The 21,172-nt window shown below is 31.7% G+C and overlaps 1 protein-coding gene across 2 annotated transcripts in view; it reads left to right on the top strand.

Moving 5' to 3' along the window:
* Window positions 1-5,621, top strand: part of LOC126766652 (GATA-binding factor C) — a 136,844-nt gene extending 131,223 nt beyond the window's left edge. For both annotated transcript variants that reach the window (XM_050484406.1, XM_050484401.1), the window contains exons 7-9: window positions 2,000-2,186; window positions 2,897-3,084; window positions 4,910-5,621. In XM_050484406.1, the coding sequence (XP_050340363.1) occupies window positions 2,000-2,186; window positions 2,897-3,084; window positions 4,910-4,936 (402 nt within the window). In that variant the 3' untranslated portion in view covers window positions 4,937-5,621. The remainder of the gene's footprint in view (window positions 1-1,999; window positions 2,187-2,896; window positions 3,085-4,909) is intronic.
* Window positions 5,622-21,172: the final 15,551 nt, after the last annotated feature.

The following is a 21,172-nucleotide window of genomic DNA, read 5'->3' as shown; positions in this document are numbered from 1 at the left end:
TTTTTTGCATTTAGTTTTATTTTCTGAAGATGCTTTAATCATTTTATTTTTTAATTATTCATTATTATTTGCTAAAAATAATTTTTCAAGATAAAAATTTCAATCATAACACAAAATAACCCACTGTGCAACGATATATGAGTATCGCAGCTTGAAACCCACTTAACAACGTAATTCACGCCCTGGTACTTGAAAGATACGCTGATTTTTTCCATTACACATTTAACTGCTTGGTTGGTTGGTGGACGGCTAGTAAGCCGCCTCACTAAAGCGCCCAACGCAAAAGCGAGCACTTTTTTGTGCGCCCTACAGCCTGCTGACGCTCCTGCCCTGCCGCAATGGCTGCCGCTGATAAAGAGTAACTTAATACTGTAATTGTAGCGCAATGAAGCGCATTTCTAACATCAGCGCAGATTTTTCGCTAATGATAAGCCTATAGCGTAACATATGCAGACACTTAAACACAAATGCAAACGCACCAAACACGCACACACCCATATACATACACTTAACGTAGTACAATCGTCCTGCAGCGACACACTAGAAGCTCAGCGTTGTAGAAGAGGAAGCAGCAGAAAAAATGGAATAATATAAAATGAAAAGAAGAATTAAATAAAGTAGTAGCAAAAGGTGGCGGCAAAGGTGGTTGCTGCAACGGTTCGTTGGTTGGTGCGTTCACAGGCAGCAGAGGCGAGGCGAGCGCACGGCTCGACCGGCTGGTTGGTTGGTTGGCTCTAAAGCAGTGGCTGGCTTATACACATACATATATGTATGTATTGGTTTAGGTATATGCGTAGCGCTCACTACATTAAGGCATACCTACCTACCAGTTATTTGCCGTTAAGGGCGTAGTACTTATGGCTGCGCTGCAGCCGCGTAAGAGCGTCTGAAAACGATATCAGTCAAAATAATCGCACACTGCGTCGCTTATCTGATCATGTAAAAATATTGTAATGTTTCATTTTTTCCCCGGTTGCACACAGTGCGAATTGCATGGTTTACTAGAATTCAGCAGCAGCGACGACAGCGACAGTGAGTAGCTTAGGGAGACGGTCATAGGTACTTATGTAGATATACATATATACATATATAAGTATGTGTAGATATATGTATATGTGTATATTTATATGCAAATATCGCAATGTAATGTGGCGAGTAAGCTTTGCGTACAGTGCAATGGCAAGTTAGAATGACAGCAGCGGAAGTGCTCGCGGTGGCTGCAAATGCAAATAAATGCGTTCCGACCTACATACATGTGTATAAATCTAAATGGAATTGAACACTTGCGGCAAAAAAATTGCTGAAATATGTATATTATGCATATAACAGTATACACTACTAGCCTTTCTTACTATAAACTGAGGGTGTATAGCTCTCTTATCACAATTTTCAAGGTCAAATAAGCTAAAATACTCTTAAATTAAAAACTATAGCAATATAAAAATATTATACGAATTCGACAGCACTGAAAAGGCTTTTTAATTTTCTTAAATTTTTTTATTTTTATTTTTATTTTTAAATTTAAATTTTTTTTTTTTTTTTTAATTTTTTTTTAATTTTTAAATTTTTTTTTTAATTTTTTTTAAATTTATTTTTTTTTTAATTAAATATGTATATTATGCATATAACAGTATACATTACATTACACATATAAACTGAGGGTGTATAGCTCTCTGCACACAATTTTCAAGGTCAAGTAAGCTTAAAAGACTCTTAAATTAAAAACTATAGCAATATTATACAACATTATACGAATTCGATATTAGCACTAAATCGGCTTTTTAATTTTCTTAAATTTTTTTATTTTTTTAATTAAAAAATTTTAATTTTTAATTTTTTTTTAATTTTTTTTTTTAACTTTTTTCAATTTTTTTTAATTTAAAATTTTTTTAATTTAAAATTTTTTTTTAATTTTTTTGTTTTATTTTATTGCTATTATTTATGACATTATTTTCAGCTTCAAATTTTAATAATTAACTTATTTCTCTTTTCCTTCCAGGTGAATCGCCCACTTACGATGAAAAAGGAAGGCATTCAAACGCGTAATCGCAAATTGTCGTCGAAATCGAAAAAGAAGAAGGGCTTGGGTGGTCCCTGTCTACCCATTGGCAGTCACTTGGGTATGGGCGATTTCAAACCACTGGATCCGTCGAAAGGTTTCGGTGGCGGTTTCCCAGCTTCGATGGGTGAGTAAAGCGTTATTTTACTTAAAAAGCTCGAGCTAAGCAAAACTCAGTATAATTAAAAATAATAATAAAATGTAAAGATAAAAATTTCAAAATATAAAATAAAAGAATTGAAATAAAGTAAAAATAAAATAATAAATAAATAAAAAAAATTAAATTAAATTAAGTTGAATTAAATTAAAATAAAGTTAAGAAAACTAAAATTAAATTAAATTAAATTTAAATTTAAATTATATTAAATTAAAATAAATTAAATAAATTAAAATTAAATTAAATTAAATTAAAATTAAATTACATGGAATTAAATTCAAATAAATTAAAATTAAATTAAATGAAACTAAAATAAATTGTATTATATTAAATTTAACTAATTTAAATAAATCTAAAAATCTAATTCATAAACTTATTTTAAGGAAAAATTAAATGTTTCAAATTTTTTTGTCAATAATTAACAATTTTATATCCACCTTTGGCCATGCAGCAAAAAAATTAAATTTAATTCAATCATTGCTCTCATAACAACTGACAATACATAAGTTTATGCCATAGTATATAAATAAAAACATACATACGTACATACATTCATATATACATAAATACATAAGCACACATACATTTTTTAATAAGTACACGCATTGTAATGGCCATTTATTTGTCGATATGTATTTAATATGTATTTAATTTGTATTATTTTGTTCTTTGATTTCCAGCGCAACATGGCCATCTTTCCAGTGGTTTACATCCCGCACATGCGCATATGCACGGCGGCTGGTATACTGGCGGCATGGGCGCTTTGGGTGCTTCTGGTGGCTTGCAGAGCGGCTTCTCGACGGCCGGTTCACTGGGTGGCGGTGTAGTGCCACACTCGCAGCCTTACCATCTTGGTTTGGGTTCGATGGTGAGTTGAAGAAATTTTCACCAAATAATTGCAGAGAGCAGTTGTTGGTTATTACTGTGTTATTTATATATTATGTAAATGAATGAGAGCAAGCGCCAAGAGAAAGTTAATTTAAAGAGAAATTTTCGCAAATTGCACGAGTTGCAGAATTTGATACCCAGCCGGTGTGGTTAGTCACAGGGTTGTTTGAAAACAACTTTAAACTTTATTTATTAAATTTTTTTTAACAAAAAAAGAGCCTTTGCACAAAAAATTAAAAAAAAATTGAATAAAACACAAATTTTAAATAGAATTTTATATTTAAAATCAAAATTATGTTTTTAAAAATTTCTGTAAAATATATTTTATTATTTTTTATGAAAATAAATTTTTTTTCAAAACACCTTTTTTTTAAATAGATATTATTTTGTTTTGATTAAAATTTGAAGTTATTAAAAATCTATAAAACCATGTTTCAAAATATTAATAATATAAATAAAAAAACTTTCTTAAAATATATGACAAATATATTTGATTATGTTTTAAGAAAATAAAAATTTTTTCAAAACAACTTATTTCAAATACATATATGTATGAGCTTCTTTTTGTTAATAATAATGTCAAACTATTAACAATATAAATTAAAAGTAAAAATTTCGTAAAATATATGCAAACTATATTTTATTAATTTTCATATATTTTCAAAACAACTTTTTTCAAAAATATTTTTTTTATTTTGTTCAAAATTGTTGACAAATTTGAATTTTATGCACAAATGTAAATTGAAAGAAGATCTAATTTATATTTTATTAGAAAAATTAGATTAAATTAAATTAAATTAAACTAGATTAAATAAAATTAAAATATAGTAAATGAAAAAATATAAATTTTCTAAAAACATATAATTTTTTTCAAAACATGTATAAAATATGATTTTCAATTTTTTTTGTAAATACATTTTTCCAGACAATTTCTTAAAAATATTTTGCATTTTTTTAATTTTTTTTTTTTGTGAACAAATGCTAAATAAAATAATACTTAACAAAAAATTAAGAAATATATAATTTTTTTAAGATTATAAAAAATTTCTTTAAAAAAAATATTTAAAAAATAATATAATATATTACTATTTATGAAATAATTTTTTTTCTAACGATTTTTGCCAAAAGTTTTTTTCATGTTTAAAATGTTTAATAAATTAAAATATGTTTGAAAAAGTTTCGTTAAAAAAATCATTTCATAAATAATAATATACTATATTATAATTTGCATATTGTTTAAAGAAATATATAATTTTTAGTTTTTTTTTTTTAATTTGTGCAAAACGTCAAAAATTCAAATTAAAATAAATATTTTGTTGACAAAAATATATGTATAATGTATTAAAAAAGTTAATTTTTTATATATATATATTAAATATATATATTTTTTTTTTTGAAAATAATTTTTTTATACATTTTTTTCATACTTTTTGTGCGAAAAGAGGAGCTAAAAATATTTTATTACAAAAATAATATAAAATATATATGTACATACATATGTACTTTTCTTAAAAATATGAAATTTTCTTAAAAAAATTTTTCATGTATTCGCTTGTGAAAATAAAATTTTTAATTATAGTTTTTAATGGAAAATAATTTTTTTGCCCTTTATAGAAGTATATTACTAATATTTTCACTAACTTTTTTTTAATAACTAGAACTAATGCACTCTGCCATATCTCTAATTCATTACTTAGCTACAACAACAAAATCAGCGTTTCTCTAAATTATTACTTAGCTACTACAACAAAGCCTGTACAAAACCATACTAATTCATGCATTTTGCACCGCTTTCTCATTCGCAGGGCACCTGGCGTACGGATTATACGTGATGGAGCGGGAACAATTTGAATAATAATTTATTCAATTGAAAGTAAACAAGGCAAAAACGGTAATGCAAATCATACACTGCACGCAACCAACGCGTTTAACGGTAAACCGCACAACAACAACAACATGCGCAAATACAAACACAAAATATACCAGTGAACCAAAAAGTCTTTAAGTAAAATAAATTAGCTGTACAACAACAACCACACGCGACTAAGAGCAGCCAAAAGGAACGTAAAAGCCGTAACCGAGCGCCTACGCCTACAACTTGAGCCAACAGCAATAATATACTAGTTACAACAAACATATAAGCTACAACTGACTACAACCACAACTTGCCCAGGAACAACAAACAACACAGGAACTTGAAAATATTTGCAAACACAAATTTTTGCTGGAAAATTTTGATTTCTCTCACACACACTATCCTACACATGCGCAGCCATGGTGCATGGCTTTACTGCAAGGCGTTTTGGTTTTGGTTGATAATACCGGGATTATCCTGTCGCCGCCAACATTAATGAGTGCAACTGAAGTGGTTGCTCAAGTGGTGTGCAACATCATTAGTGACCAACACCGAACCCTCAAAGCAACCACACAAAGGATCAACACCAAATCGGTATGCCGAATTCCGAGTTTCATCTGCAACCAAGACTTACTCAATTGTGCGTGAGATTGTCTACAACAGCAAGCAAAAAACCGTTGAATATTGCGAAAACACAATTTGGACTTGATCACTTCTCAGCCGTGCGGTCACGCTGCACTTGTTGCCATGAGCCAAGCCCGGTTAATTGCGCTTCGTCTGCTTGGGCTCGTACTTTACCTTCTCGAGTGTTTTGCATTCAACGAACCATTTCACGAACGGCTAAGCCGCTGATCGGTCTGAGCTACTGTTTAAACCGCAGCGTTGTGTGGCTTAGCCAAAGGATTAACTCAAGTGCGGAATTGTGTTGTTGGTGTGTACACGATTGTTTGAGGCGTGGCTGTGTGTGTATGTGTCGTTGTTATGTGAAGAATTTGAGGTGAACAGACAAGTGCTTGGCGCCAGTTTATTTAGCATAATGTTAGAGTTTATTATTTGGCGTTTTGCTTACTTGGAATCAGATGCGCTTTGGAGTGTTTGTAAATGCAGTTTTGAAGAAAAGAACTATGAATGCATATACTAGTATATAGTGCATGTTGTTGCTAACTGAGAGAAGTCCTGCTGAGAACCTATTGTAATTTATTTATGCGAAGAAATATTTATATATATATATTTATAGTTATAAAAGTGTGCAGTTTTTATGGTTAACACAAGTAATTATGGAAATCATTTTTATTATTTATTTTTTATTTATTTTTCATATCTTTATTTTTTTTTTTTAATATTTGTTTTCTTATTTAAATTTTTAAAATAATTTTTCTCACTCTTTTTTCGATTTATTTTTTTCTTTCTATAAAAAACTAACAAAATCGAATGCATTAATTTAATTACTTTAATTTAATTCTTATTTATTTCTTAATTAATTAATTAGAAAATAATTAATTGTTAATTAAAAAATAAAAATAAATAAATAAAAAGTTAATTAATTAATTAAAATAATTAAATTAATTCATTCGATTTTGCTAATCTTTTTAAATTATTTTATATTTTCTTTTAATTAAAAGAAAAAAATAATCGAAAAAAAGTTAAAAAAATAATTTTAAAAATTAAAATTAACGACTAATTAAAAAATAATTAATTGTTAATTAAAAAATTAATTAATTCAAAAATAAAAAGAAATAAACAAAAAGTTAATTAATGAATTAAAATAACTAAATTAATTCATTCGATTTCGTCAATTTTTTTATTTAATTTTCTGGTTTATATTATTTGTATTATTCTTAGTTTTTATTTTTTTATTTTTTAATTTTATTTTATTTTATTTAATTATTATTTTTTTCTATTTTTTTTTTTTTTTTATTTTGCTCACTCTTTATTTTCTGTTTTGTTTATTAGTTATTTGTTTTTGTTAATTTTTTTTTGTTTTTTCTTTCGTTTGAGTACATAAAACTTATATCCATTTGCAAAAGAGTAATAATAGTTTTAGTGGAATTTTAGCTATTCAGCAATGCGTGCAATTCTTATTTATTTTAGTACCTTTTAATAGCTTACGATAAATAGTGCTAACTGTACATATGTATAACGTTAATATATGTACATAATATTTACGCAAAAATATGTAAATACGAACACAAGCGTAATTTAGTACAGAAACCCCCAAGAAACCTCTTCAAAACAAACATTTTGAAATGAGAGCTACAAAAGCGCAATAAAGCTTTCACAATTTTCTTCAAATTAAAGTTTTATTGGTCCTTCAAACTTATGAAAACTTTCTCAGCTAAAAAAAGCACTCAAGGTAAAAGCTTTCAAAGGAAAAGCTTTTCAAGGCATTGAAGCTTTCACTTTACTATTTTTGAAAATTAAAGTTATTATAAAAACCCTTTTTTTATTAACAATTAAAATTTATCAATTTTGGTACCGTTTTCTTGATTATGTTTCCTTTTCACGACAGCTTTCACGAAAACACATTGAAAATGTTAAGGAAAACTAAATGGTTTTTTTAATTAAAGTTTCAACCAAAAAAATCGCTCTTAAAGTTCTAAAGCACTCGCAGTTAGTAAAAAAATCTTCAAGTTTAACAACCACACACAGCTCATAAAAAATAGAAAAAAAGCTTTCTATTCATCAAAAAGTATTTTTTTTTATGCACTCAAGGAATGGACACATCTTAAAAAACTATTCTTAATTGTTTTTCTTGACGTACAGCTACATTCAGAAATGCGACTCTACTGAAAGCATTGTGAAAGCTTCATACTAAATGTTGCTTTTGAAAGTGTTTTGAATTTTATTTTAATTTGCTATTTATCCAAATAAACAAGTAATAAAAAATATATTTATTTCTCAAACCTCCTTCACTTTTTTTTAAATGAGATCCAAAATTTAAGCTACAACAACAAAGAACTTAACAGCGCCAAATTGAAATATGATGAAAGCTCTGTAAGGAAAGCTCGACAAAGCGCAAATAAACGTCCAAATAACTAGGAGTAAAAATTTTATATTGTAAAAACACAACAACAAAGCAAAATTTGTTAACGCACTGCAATTTGAAATTGCAAAAAAAAAAACATTTTAACAAAACTAAATTTATTAAAATAAGAAATTGTAAATAAATGCAAGAAAAAGTAAGAAAAAATAAAAATATTCTTATTTAAGAAAATAAGAAAATATGTAAAAAATAATTTGTAGAATAAAGAATAATGCGGACAAAACTAAACTGTGGAGTGATAGCACAAATGAAAAAATGAAAACTGCACTGAATAAGAAGCGAAAGAAAACTAAAAATAAAAATTAGTAAAAATATCTATAATTTATAAAAAGCTCTAAATATGTTAATTTTATGCTAAGAATGTGTTGAAAAAAGTCAAAAATCAGCTACTAAGTAAATCAGAAGCGGTTAAGTGCGAGTAAAACGAAGAAAAGCCGAAAAACTGTAAGTCTTGTAAAAATTATTGTTAGTGTAAAAAGCGCTTAAGTGGTAAAAGACTAGTTTTTAAAGCAAACTAAAATATATTTAAAATAGATATATTTCAAATAAAAAAATAAAACAAAATAAAATTTGTAAATAAATAAAAAAATATAGGAAGCAATGCAACTTGGTTTTCAATTAATGTAAACTTTTGTAAAATTGCAAAACAAAATTAAAAATAAATATTTTTGTAAATAAAAATTATTTTTCCTTTAAGTGAAAAAACCAACTGATAAATAACACATAATTTTTATTTACCCCCAAATTTAATTCAATGTTATGCAAATTTAGTATTATTTATTAATAGCATTTTTAGTTGTAATTAATTTATGAAAATTTTCCGCCAATTAAAAAATTAATATATTTTACTAATTTAAATAACTGTAGGTATTGAAATATTGCGCAAAGCTAAAATAGCTGTGTCTGTATATTATTCTAAGATAGTGTGTGTGTGTTAATTATGCACATAACTGTAAACTTGTATGTAATTAATACGCTATATGTATGTATAAGTGTAATTGGCCATATTGATAGTTAAAAAGTCGAAAATCTATTATTAAACAATAAAATTAAATTTTGACCTAAAATTAAAAATTAAAAAAAAAAAAAATTAAATGTAATTCAAGAAATATGAAATGTGAAATAGCGTGTAAGTGAAAATCATTATTATTATTATTGATTAATATTAAATTTAATGGCAATCACAAATGCAAAAGTGCGATGAAAATGTGACAAAATTTAAGTAAAGTAATTTAAAAGATATAATTAAATAATAAAAGAAAGAAAAAGAAATCACAAAAAAATAATAAAAATCATGTATGAAAAATTTAAACGAATGACTTCTTATTTACTGCGGATATTGGTTCATTTATATACCAGGTTGTTCAATAAGTTTTGTCTTTTAATAAGAAAAACACATTTTTATGATTCAAAATACACTTCATTATTCAGTATAATCTCCCTGAACATTAATACACCTGCTGCAACGATCCTCCAATCTGTGGATCCCATCCCTGAAGTGAGAAACCGGAAGGTCTGCAAAATACGCTTCAACAGCTGAAATGACCTCCTCATTTGATGAAAAACACTTGCCACGCATACATGATTTGAGTTCTGAAAACGAATGGAAATCGCTGGGGGCCAAATCTGGTGAATACGGTGGATGCTGCAACAATTCGAACTTTAACTCATGGATTTTAGCCTTTGTCAAAATTCTCTTGGCACACATCCTGATGAAAAAGGGTTTTTTCGTTTTTTTTTCACGAATTTTTTCCTTCAACTGATCCAAAAAATTGCAATAATATTCCGAATTAATTGTTTTACCTGTTGCAAGTTATCCACAAACAAAATTCCTCTCGCAACCCAAAAAACGGATGCCACAACCTTCTTGGCCGATTTCCGGACAAGAACTCGTTTCGAAGTCGAACAACCAGGTTCACACCACTCTTTAGCCTCTTGTTTTGATTCAGAATCATGGTGATAGACCCAAGTCTCATCCATAGTGATTAATCGAAGCACAAAATCCACTTTATCTTTTTTAAAAGGCACCAAATGTTGCTGAGAAAGTCGCATTCGAATGTGTTTTTGTTCCATTGTTAGCGAATGCGGCACCCATTGTGCACACAGCTTTCTAAAACCCAAAATTTCACTTAAAATATGGCTCACACAGCCAACGAGATGTGTAGAGCCTCTACTAAAACTCTCTCAGTCAATCGACGATCTTCCAAAACCATATTCTGTATTTTGGCTATGATTTCTGGTGTTGATGCGATTTTTGGACGTCCTTCACGTGGATCGTCTTCAAGGCTTGTACGACCACGTTTGAATTCAACAACCCATCTTTCCACTGTTCTAATTGTAGGTGAACAATCATTATACACTTTTAACATTCGTTCGTGAATTTCTTTTGGTGCTACACCTTACAAAAATAAGAATTTTATCACTGCACGATATTCAATTTTTTCCATTGTAAAAAAATACTGTGACACAGCACTATAAAATGAGCATATTGACAATGCAAGAGAGATAAGATACAGCAGTCAGCTGATGAATTGTTGTCCGATGAAGTTCGTTTGACTTTTCCACAGTGCCTGAGTGTTTTGGGATTCGCATAGAATTTCAAAGTTGGCCCGGTATTTCTGAAACATAAGTATATTGTGAAAAAAATACCAGAAAAATGTACTTAATTTAAATTCTCCGGGTAAATGATATTTTTGAAAACAAAGTACTTTTCTAAGTTGGTAAGACTATTCCCAATTATTATGCCAAATATGATCGCGATCTGTTAACCAGTTTACCTACAGCAGCTGCTTAAGTTAGTGCACCTCAGTAGTGCCTTGCGATTTTTACAATGGATAAAATATCAAACAAATAATTTGTCTCAAATTTTGTATTTCTCACCAAATTTCACGTGCGGAATCGTTGCGGATGTCCGAAAAGACTTACGTTGATTCAGTTTTATCCAAAACCAAAACTTACGAGAGTGGTACGAAGCCTTCAAATACGATCGAGAGAGCGTGGAAGATATGCCTCGTTCTGGACGACATTCGACCTATTCAACTGATCAAAATATGAAAAAAGTGAAGGATATGGTTTTTGAAAATCATCAGACAAGTGTTAGAGAGATGACAAGCGAGCTCGACATCTCTTGCGTCAACAATCATCGTGAGACTCCTTATTATGTTTTTTGTTTTTTTATATTCGTGGTTTGATGCATCACGAATTTATTCCGAAGGGACAGACGGTCAATAAGGAGTTGTATTTGGCTGTATTGAGGTGTTTGTGTGAGAACATCCGTCGAAAACGGCCAGAATTGCATCGAGCTACGATTGTGATCGAATTTAAAGTCACAAACGCAATGAGCACCATCGATCAATATTGTGACATAACAGTACCCGAAAATTGTAAATAAAACGAAAATAGTTAACTATTCAACAATATTTATTATGTCGCAATCAAAGTAATACACTTAAGCCAACATTATTCCTGTCTTCGAAAGACTTTTTCGGACGGCCTTCAGCTACTTCAGCGAATTTTATTATATCTCTTCGATCGACTGAACGATTTTAAAACTAAGCCTTGGCTTTATAACTTATATATTGGTCAACATGTATCAAAATTAACTGAACATATGTATAATATTGTATACGCTTTAGTTTAATGCCGAACATATGTGAAATAGTTATAAAACTAATTGAGTCTTTGACCTACGACTAATATAACCTAATAATTTACAAAATTTGATAGTAATTCATTCGCGATTTCGCCAAATAACGATTTTTGAATTCTTGCGCAATAAATTTTAACATAAGCTTTGACAGCGCCTGAAGGTATGTCTCCGTCTTTGAACCTTGCAATTTGCAAGAGTATGAAATCTTCGGTTACACCCAAACTGAGGCCTTCCTTACGCGTTAACTTGCCAAATTTTCAACATTCAATTGAGCAATATTGTAAGCAGCAAAGAATTTAAATGAACAAATTGAAATGAATAACATTAAGTATCAATAAAATAGCAATAATCACACCTGTGAACATAAGTAACTAATAAGAATTATAAATAAACATGAGTGCAGGATTAATGTGAGGTGTAAATGGTGAAAAGAAGCAAAGCACAGGTTGACGGCAAACAGTGGTCAGCCTTAACAAGAACATGCCAGTAGCCAACAAGCGTAGACCCAAGCATAAGTATGTTTGTGTGTATAGGCGCAGGTATTAGTAACCATGCTTAAGCGTAGAAATGTATTGCCTTTCGAATTGCTTTTATAGAATTATCATAAAAATGCCTCTACGTGCATTTCTGTGTTTCGAACCAGTGTGCATGAATAAAAATTAACCATTAAAAGGTGTGTATGCGAGCGATTTGTATGTGTGTGTGTGGCTCATGAGCGGCTGAGTCAATCAATATGCATTGAACGTTGGATTTTTATTACGGATTTATGATTACAAATTACAAACGACAATTGACTTACGACAATATCGTGGACAATTATATATACGGGTTGTTGTTGTTGTTGTTGCAGTTAATGGTAATGCATATTCGTGTAATTCTAAGTACAAATTAACGGTGTTTATGTCCACTTTATTTACGCGCTGTAATAAAGTTGCAAAGCGCTAGAAATGACACCGTAATATAGCAATAATAATAATTGGTTTTTCAATTATACTAATTTATTATTATTATTATATAATATAACAAGAAAAAGCGTTTACTTAGCCTGCACTGCAGCTATACACCTTTCACAGTTGCTTTACTTATAGCATAAAACCGTAGAAAAAAGCTTTATCTTGATTTTGGTCGGGCGTTTTGTATGGCAGCTTTCAGTTATAGTTGTCCGATCTGAGCTGCTTGCGATAATAATCTGTGCCAAATTTCGTGAATATAGTTTTTCAAATAAAAAAAGTTTTCCATACAATAATTTGATATTGATCTTTCAGTTTATATGACAGTTATATGCTGAAGTGGTCCGCTCTGAATAATTTTTTCGGATATTGCACCATTGACTTAGACAATAATTTATGTAAAATTTCTTGAAGATATGTTGCCAATTGAAAAAGTTTTCAGTCAGTTTGTAGCCATATTTTATAATGGTCCGTCATCGGCGTTCCGACAAACGAGAAGCTTCCTAGGAAGGCTGGAAAGCTTGGTTGGGAGGTTATTCTGCAAGGTTCTTTCCAAAGTAAACAGGGCTTTTTGAATCTAGCGCCACCTAGTGGCCCTATCTATATGTCAACTGGTGCGTTAGAATCTGCTATCTTTATTATCGATTGTCCAGTGAGAATTTCATGACATTTCATAGATTGGAAGTGAAATTATTGCGTTTTAAGTGTCAGAATGTTTGTGTTATCAGTGCGAAAATGAGCTTCGAACAAAGAGCCAACATTAAATTTTGTTTTAAAATTATTAAAACTTTTATCGAAACGTTTCAATTGATGAAACAAGTTTATGGCGATGATTGCCTATCCCGTAGCAGAGTGCACGAGTGGTTTCAACGTTTTCAAAGTGGTCGTGAGGACATAAATGACCATCAACATGTGGGCCAATCAAAATCCGTGATCACCGGCAATTTCTTCGAAATTGTGCGTGAATTCATCAAAAATCGGTTTAAATCATTATTGAAATTCATTGAAATGGAATTGAACATCTCCAAAACATCGATTTATCGCATTTTGATCGAAACATTTGGGCTTACGAAAGGTGTGTGCACGGTTTGTTCTGCACAAATTGACTGACGACGAAAAATTGCTCAGAAACCAACAATCGACTGACGGTTATTTGACCAAAAATCACATTTTAACCATTAACCACTCCCCGTATTGACCTGATGTGGCACCGTGCGAGTTCTTCGTTTTCGGAAAAATGCATTTTCCCATGAAAGAAAGCGTTATGCAGATGTAGAGCCCATTCAAAAGGCTTGCACAACGAGCTAAAACACTCGTTCGACATGCTTGAAGCAGAAGGAGACTATTTTGAATAAAATAAATTGATTTCGCCGAAAAACCCATTTCTTCTGTTTTGTTTTTAAGTCCTGTTTACTTTGGGACGCACCTCGTATAATAGATAAGTTCATATCATCATTCCATTTGCTTTTATGCAAACAATCCATCATGTATCCCCCAATCTTAAGGTCTAATAAACAAGGGTTAGTTGAAAGATTTTTTTGTATTCTTATGGAACATATAAAGAGGTTGCAAAACGTAGTTTCCTTTTATATTTTGGTATTTGACAACCCCAGTATTGCAATCTGGAAACTCACAATTTTATCGTGAAGTTTGATATTTTTAATGGTAAGAGAACGTTTTGACATACGAGCGCTATTTGCGTTGTTTACAGTAACTAAAAATATTCTTCTCTATCAAAAGCATGAAGCAAACATCACAGTCCTTAATAAATGTAGCCATAGCCTTAGGAGAAATACCAATACTTTTATACAGCAATATTATTCAAGTTAGATTATCAGAGCCTTACAGTCATGAAAATTCACGTTGGTCCTGCAAAGTAAAAATAGATCAATTGAACCATACTAAAGCACATGTTTTTGGGAAATTTTGTTATTTTTTTATTCAACATAGTTCCCTTCAAAGTGATACACTGCCTATAGCAACCTTCCAATATTTTTATACCATTTTTGTAGTACGTTTGTCCTTTGCATCAATGATTTCGGAGATCACCACTTCATTCGATGAAAATTTCTTCCCAGCAATCTTCTTTTTTGAGATTCGAAAACAGGAAATAGCCAATCATAGTGAAACGGCACTTTCTTTTTCTTTAAATGCGAATATTTTTCGGCCATTTCGTCCTTCAAACGTTCCAATAAGGCTATGTAATAGCCGATGGTTCTTCATTTTTAAAGGTAGTCAATCCCAATCCCAAAATAGAGACGTCATAATCTAGCCAGCCGAATGTTGCGTTTTCCACGCTTTGGAGCGGATTCATCGTATGCAGTCCACTCGAATGACTGTTGCTTGGACTTCAGACTGAAATGAGGGGTCCGCGTTTTATCCATACTCACATATCGACGCAGAAACTCGTGTTTATTATGCTTTCACATCTCTAAACACTGCTCCGAATCCGAATTCGTCGTTGTTTTTAGTCAAAAGTGAGCTCTCGCAGCACCCACTTTGCACGCAGCATTCTCATAACCAAATTTTCGTGAATGATATGATGTGTACGTTAAGTATGTAGATATGTTTGTAGTATCTTCTATTTCATTCAATTTCAATTTACGGTCCTTGTACATAATTTTGTGGATTTTTTTCTAACTATGTTTTCGTCGGTAACAATTTCTTTTAGCCGTCCACTCCATCTATCGTCCTCGGTACACATTTCGCCTCGTTTAAACTTAGCAAGCCACTTTTGAATGGTGGATTTCACTGGGACAGTGTTCGGAAACTTGTCATTAAACCAACTGTATTTTTTTCTCTTCGAAAAGCTCTATTTTATCAGCACCAAAATTCCTCTTTATAAATTTTTTCACAATAACAAAAGTAGCTTCACTCAAAATGATATAATTTACAAAGTAATGAACCGACTGCTGTCATATGGATTTAATTCTTTTGTCAGGTCAAGGATTTTTCAATTATTCTGTGCTGGTATACTGTAATCTTAGCTCTCTCAACCTCAAACTCAGTCCACCTTTACCCTTAACCATTAGAGGTTATGTGATTTTATTCCAAATTTTATCACCTACAACAACTTAAAAAATAATAATAAGAAATAAATATTTTCATACACAATTAATGGCGAAAGAAATTAAATACAGTCAATAACCTAACAAATTAAGTAATTAGTTACCTAAGTATGTACATACATATTTGCTTATATACAATCAGTAGTATTTGTAAGTGTTTGCAATTAATTTCTTTGTGACCTTCTTATATTAATCGAAATCATTTATAAGGATTGAGTATTTGCATATATTAATCCAATCCTCGATACCCTCGGCTCCTACCCTTCAGCAAGGTCTGTTCTAATCGCTAATGAGTATTTAAGGAAAAATGCTCTTGAATCCAATACACAGACGTATGGTAAATACAAATTAAATAAACTGCTCGTGCTTGTTCAGTGCGCAGAGTAGCTGAACGGCAATGTGATTTTTGCAAAAGTCCACAACTGACGCCTAATTAAATTGGCAAAGTTCGTGTTTAGACTAAATAAAAACTCCTTTGATTTATGTCAATGGCAAAAATGGCAAATTGCAAGCGAAATATTTAGCACGCACACATACAAAAAGTAAATAAAGCATATCTGTGTGCTTCGTATTCATTTTGTGGTGACAGAGACTCTGAGCAGGTGTAATTTTAGAGGGGTTTCGATGATTATGGTCTTTAATCCAAAATATATTATACAAGTATTAGAGCATAATTATATTTAATATTATATAGTCCTTTTTTTATATTTCATTTTATTTTGGTTATTTTTTTTCCTTTTTACGCGAATTTCTCACTTTAACGCGACATGGTCTTAAACTTGCAGCAGACTTGGAAAATTATTTTGTAGCAACGAAAAAAAGAATTGATATCTGTTGCTTTCAGAATTTATTGGGTCCAAAAAGAAGCATCAAACAAAATTAATGAATTTATGCAAACTCAGTCGGAAACGCTAAGTCAATCAGAACATCATTCCATAGGTCGTACTATTGATTCTGATACAAATTCTAGTGATATCAGCGCCGGCCATCAAAATAAGCGGCTAAAAATAATTTAAACTACGGATAATGACAGTGATTAAACAGCATTCAACGGTTTTTTCAATAAATCTACCTATTTTCTATTTTCTTCTCTTTTATGTATGGTTTTTGTTTTGTATTTTTTATTTTGTTATGAATGAATAAATCATAAGTCTGAAATTTGAAACTTATTGTATTGTTTTTGAATATTTTTTGCGCGTATATTTTGTTATACGCGATATTTTTTATATTCGGATCCAATTCATCAGTTAATATTGGAAAACTAACCAATTTTACGCGATTTTTTTTTACGCGATTAGTGGCAGAACCGAAAATCGCGTAAAAAAAGGACTGAGTGTATATGTATGTATTATATTATATTATGTGAGATCATTTTAAGTTAAGCTAACAGAATTATTAGATAGTAACACATAACAAATGTGGGCGTAACTCGGTTTTATATTAAGAAGTATGGTAAGATTTTAATGGTTGCAAGAATTGAGAGATGAATTATTTTATTATCATTTTCATTTTAGTAAAGAGTAATAAAATTATTATCAGTACGTAAATTATGATATTTTTGTAATAAGGTTTTGATAGGTGTATACATTTAACGAGGGTTTTGAGTGTACTATTCGCAATATCGTCAACCATCTTAAGACCCAACACTCATTATTGGATAATATTTGACCGAAAAACAACGCCCAACACGCAGTGACGAAAATATAGCAGCCATAGCTAAAAAGAGAGCGGAGAGCGTACACGAAGATCGTGGAGAGTCGATTCGGCGCCATTCGTAGCAACATCGAACTTGCATATGGAACGACTTGGCGCATTTTACGTTGAGATCTTAAATTGAAAGCGTACAAAATAAAAAAATTTTAAGCCGCTCGACCTTCCCAAGCGACACCGCTTCATTCTATGGGCTATTCCGATGTTTTCGAGCCAAATTTTATTCAGCGATGAGGTCCATTCCTGGCTCAAAGGGCGCTTGAAAACTTCCAAGAAGATCCGAAGTTTACGAGCCAAATTTTTTTCAGAGTTGAAGCTCATTTCTGGCTCATTAGGTATGTAAACAAGCAAAGTTGCCGCGTTTTGGACGAAGAGGTTAATTTTTCAAGATACATTTGAAGAGATATGCAGCTCTTGAATCATCCAGGAAAATGCAACAGTTTGGTGTGATTTGTGGGCCAGTGAAATCATCGGTCCATATTTCTTCAAAAATGTTGCCGGTGTGAACGTAAACGTCAATGCCAACCGTTATCGCGCCATGATAACTAATTATTTGATGCTTGAAATTGAAGCTCATGATCTCGACGACGTTTGGTTTCCATAAGACAGCGCCACTTCCCACACATCGCATCAATCACTGGATTTATTGATAGAACACTTCGGTGAGCAGATAATTCCACGTTTTGGGTCGGTCGATTGGGCACAAAGATCGTGTGATTTCACACCGTTAGACGTTTTCCTGTGGGGATATATAAAGTCTAAATATTATGCGGACAATCCCGCTTCGATTGAGGCCTTTGGGCAAAACATCACAGAGGTCTTTCGCTGGTTACCAGTCAAAATCCTGAAAAGAGTCTTCGAAAATTGCACACAACGGATGGACCATCTGGGACGTAGCCGTGGTCAACATTTAAAAGAGAAATTAAATGCCAAAGAATGTTCTTTCGAATGATAATAAACATTTCCAATTAAATTTGAAGTTTCTTGTAAAAAAAAGTATGGAACCTCGAAATGGTTGACCCATAATTGTCATGCAAACGAGGTTCTGTATGGAAAACTATCTTATTTGGCAAGATACCATATATTCTTAAAATTTGGCATTCAAAGCAATGCTACAATAACAAAATAATTTTTTTCAGATAGTACCACTATAGCATAAAGCTGTCATACAAACTGAACGATCAGAATCAAGTCCTATATTTATGAAGGGTATTTTGGCTTCGATGCAACCGAAGTTAACGAGTTTTCTTGTTTTACTCTGCGAATTCAAAAGACCAGAATTACTTGTGGAGTAGTCAATATGCTGTTGTTTTCAAAGTTCTCGCTAAGTTGTGAAATTATAGAAAGCTTAAGGTTTTAAGGAGCTTTCAAATCCACAAAAAGGATTTTCCGGGTGCAACATGAACAGCTCACTTCTTAATAAAAAAAAATTTCTGAGTGAAAGCATTGTTATTTAATATATCACCTATATATCATATGCATTTGGAACAACTTTAGCATAAGGAATGTTGCAACAGTACACCAGATTGCACTGCAAAACTGCCTGTACCCCCCTTAAAAAATATGCCACTGTTAATATGTGCGAAATATATAAAAAAAATATGATTGCTATACCTTCACCTTCGGTCAGCTGTGGAAATGCTTTGCATGTGTCGGTGTATCGCGTTTCTAATCAGTCTAAATATTCAACTGAATGCGCCCATATCCGTTTCCGTTTTGACTGCAATCACTGTTAACGTAGCAATTCTAGTTGGCGGAGCAGCTAACTTGTTATTAAAATCTGTTTACAGACTTACACACGCAAGCACACACACAACTACACATACATACGCGCTCATACACACACTCACACAGGAATAACAGTCGTTATTCCAGTAGTTAAAAGTGAGTATTTTCGAAAAATGTATTTATTAGGCTTGCATGCAACCAGACCAATCAATTTGTCAAATACAACAACAATGTGGTACTACAAAAAGGCAAATACTTGCTAATTCTGAGTAAATAAGCGAATAAGTCGAAAATTAAAAATTTGTGAAATGTTGGCGGTAATGACTGGCAGAGCTGTTGCTGCTGTTAGTGTGGTTGTTGTCGCTATTTTCATTTTTGTTGCTATTTTCATTTTCGTTATTTTTTTCCAACAACGAGCACGTGTAATATGCACGAGCTTTTAGAGTCCCAGAAAAAAATTCAACAAAACGCGCAAACTATCTGCCTTGAATAGCGGCAAGCAATAATTTAAGCTGCCCCCTTGCCCCTGCAACACCTTTTCACCGGCACTCAATAGTAATTTTAAATATATAATTAAAAAAATCAGCTAAATTGTCCAATTACTGTGTTGTTGCTGTAGTATTAGTCGCACGAGAGAAATGCATTTTGAAAAATCGCAAATTGGAGAAATAATTAGCTGTCGCTTTGGCACAAAAACAACAAAATTGCTGGCTAAAATTAATGCTTTTACAAACATAATAAATACATGAGCACACAATTGTTGTTGTAATTGCCGATGATGCTGGCCTTTCCCGGCCGGCTGTGTCCATGTTGTTGCCATCATTTTAATGACACTGCACTCGTGTTGTACCGTTGCGTGTTGTTGTTGGCATTACATTGCATGCATTAAATTACAATACTCAAATTACTAGTTTGACACCGCGAAACGGCAATTGGCGCAAAAAATACCATAAACTAATTGCTTCTCTATTCGTTTTTTTTTTCGTTTTTCCATTTTCAAATCACCTAATTAGCTGAGCTCTTTAATATCTATTTGTAAGTTAGTGCAATTGTTGTAGCTTTGAAAGAAAGCTTTGGAACCGGTTTCGTCTTATATTTAACTTTTTATAATTTCAATTTCGTTTGCTAACAACACATTTTATTTCTACTACTAAAAAGAAGAAGAAACCTCCGTTGCACCGAAGCCAATACCGGTCGCATCGAAAGAATACCCTTCACAAATAACGGGTGATCCATGTAGAGGTACTTTTTTCAGTAGCCTTCTTTTGACAGATCACGCGTGCGTCGTGTCAAGCTGTCATGATATTTTTGTTCAGTTTGGCATTTCTTACTTTTTACGAATATTCACGTTCTGTAAAGAATGTGTTTCGTGCGCTTCACTCAACTGATGGTCAACATAATCGGCCTACGGAGCGTACTATCCGCAACACCATCGCCCATCATGAGACCCAACAAACAGTTTGGTGTAGTTTGTGGGCCAGTAGAATCACTGCATATTTCTTCAAAAAGATGCGGATGAGAACGTAACCGTCAATGGCGACCGTTATCGCTCCATGATAAACGACTATTTGATACCAGAAATTGAAGCTCGTGATCTCGGCGACATTTGGTTTCAACAAAACGGCGGCACTTCCCACACATCGCATCAATAAATCGACTTTTTGAGAACACTTCGGTGAGCAGATAATTCCACGTTTTGGTCCGGTCGATTGGCCATCAAGATCGTGTGATATCACACTGTTAGACTTGTTTCCGTTTCGACTCAGGCCTTGGAGTCAGACCGAACGAGTTATTGAAAATTGAACCCAACGGATGGACCATCTGAGACGTTGCGGTGGCCAACATTTTAAAGAGATAATCTTCAAAAAATAAATACGAAATAATGCTCTTTTGAATGATAATAAACATTCCCCGTTAAATTTAAAGTTTCGGTGTTTTTTCTTTAAAAAAAAAAGGTGGTGAACCTTGAAATAAACCAAATTTTACAAAAGATTCCATACATAAACTTGATTTTATGGGACAGTTTGTTTGGCTATATGCTATAGTAATCCGAATTGATCAATTT

Source organism: Bactrocera neohumeralis, chromosome 2, assembly GCF_024586455.1.
Source record: "Bactrocera neohumeralis isolate Rockhampton chromosome 2, APGP_CSIRO_Bneo_wtdbg2-racon-allhic-juicebox.fasta_v2, whole genome shotgun sequence".
NCBI classification, from domain to species: domain Eukaryota; kingdom Metazoa; phylum Arthropoda; class Insecta; order Diptera; family Tephritidae; genus Bactrocera; species Bactrocera neohumeralis.
This window is presented reverse-complemented; position numbering and strand designations above follow the sequence as displayed.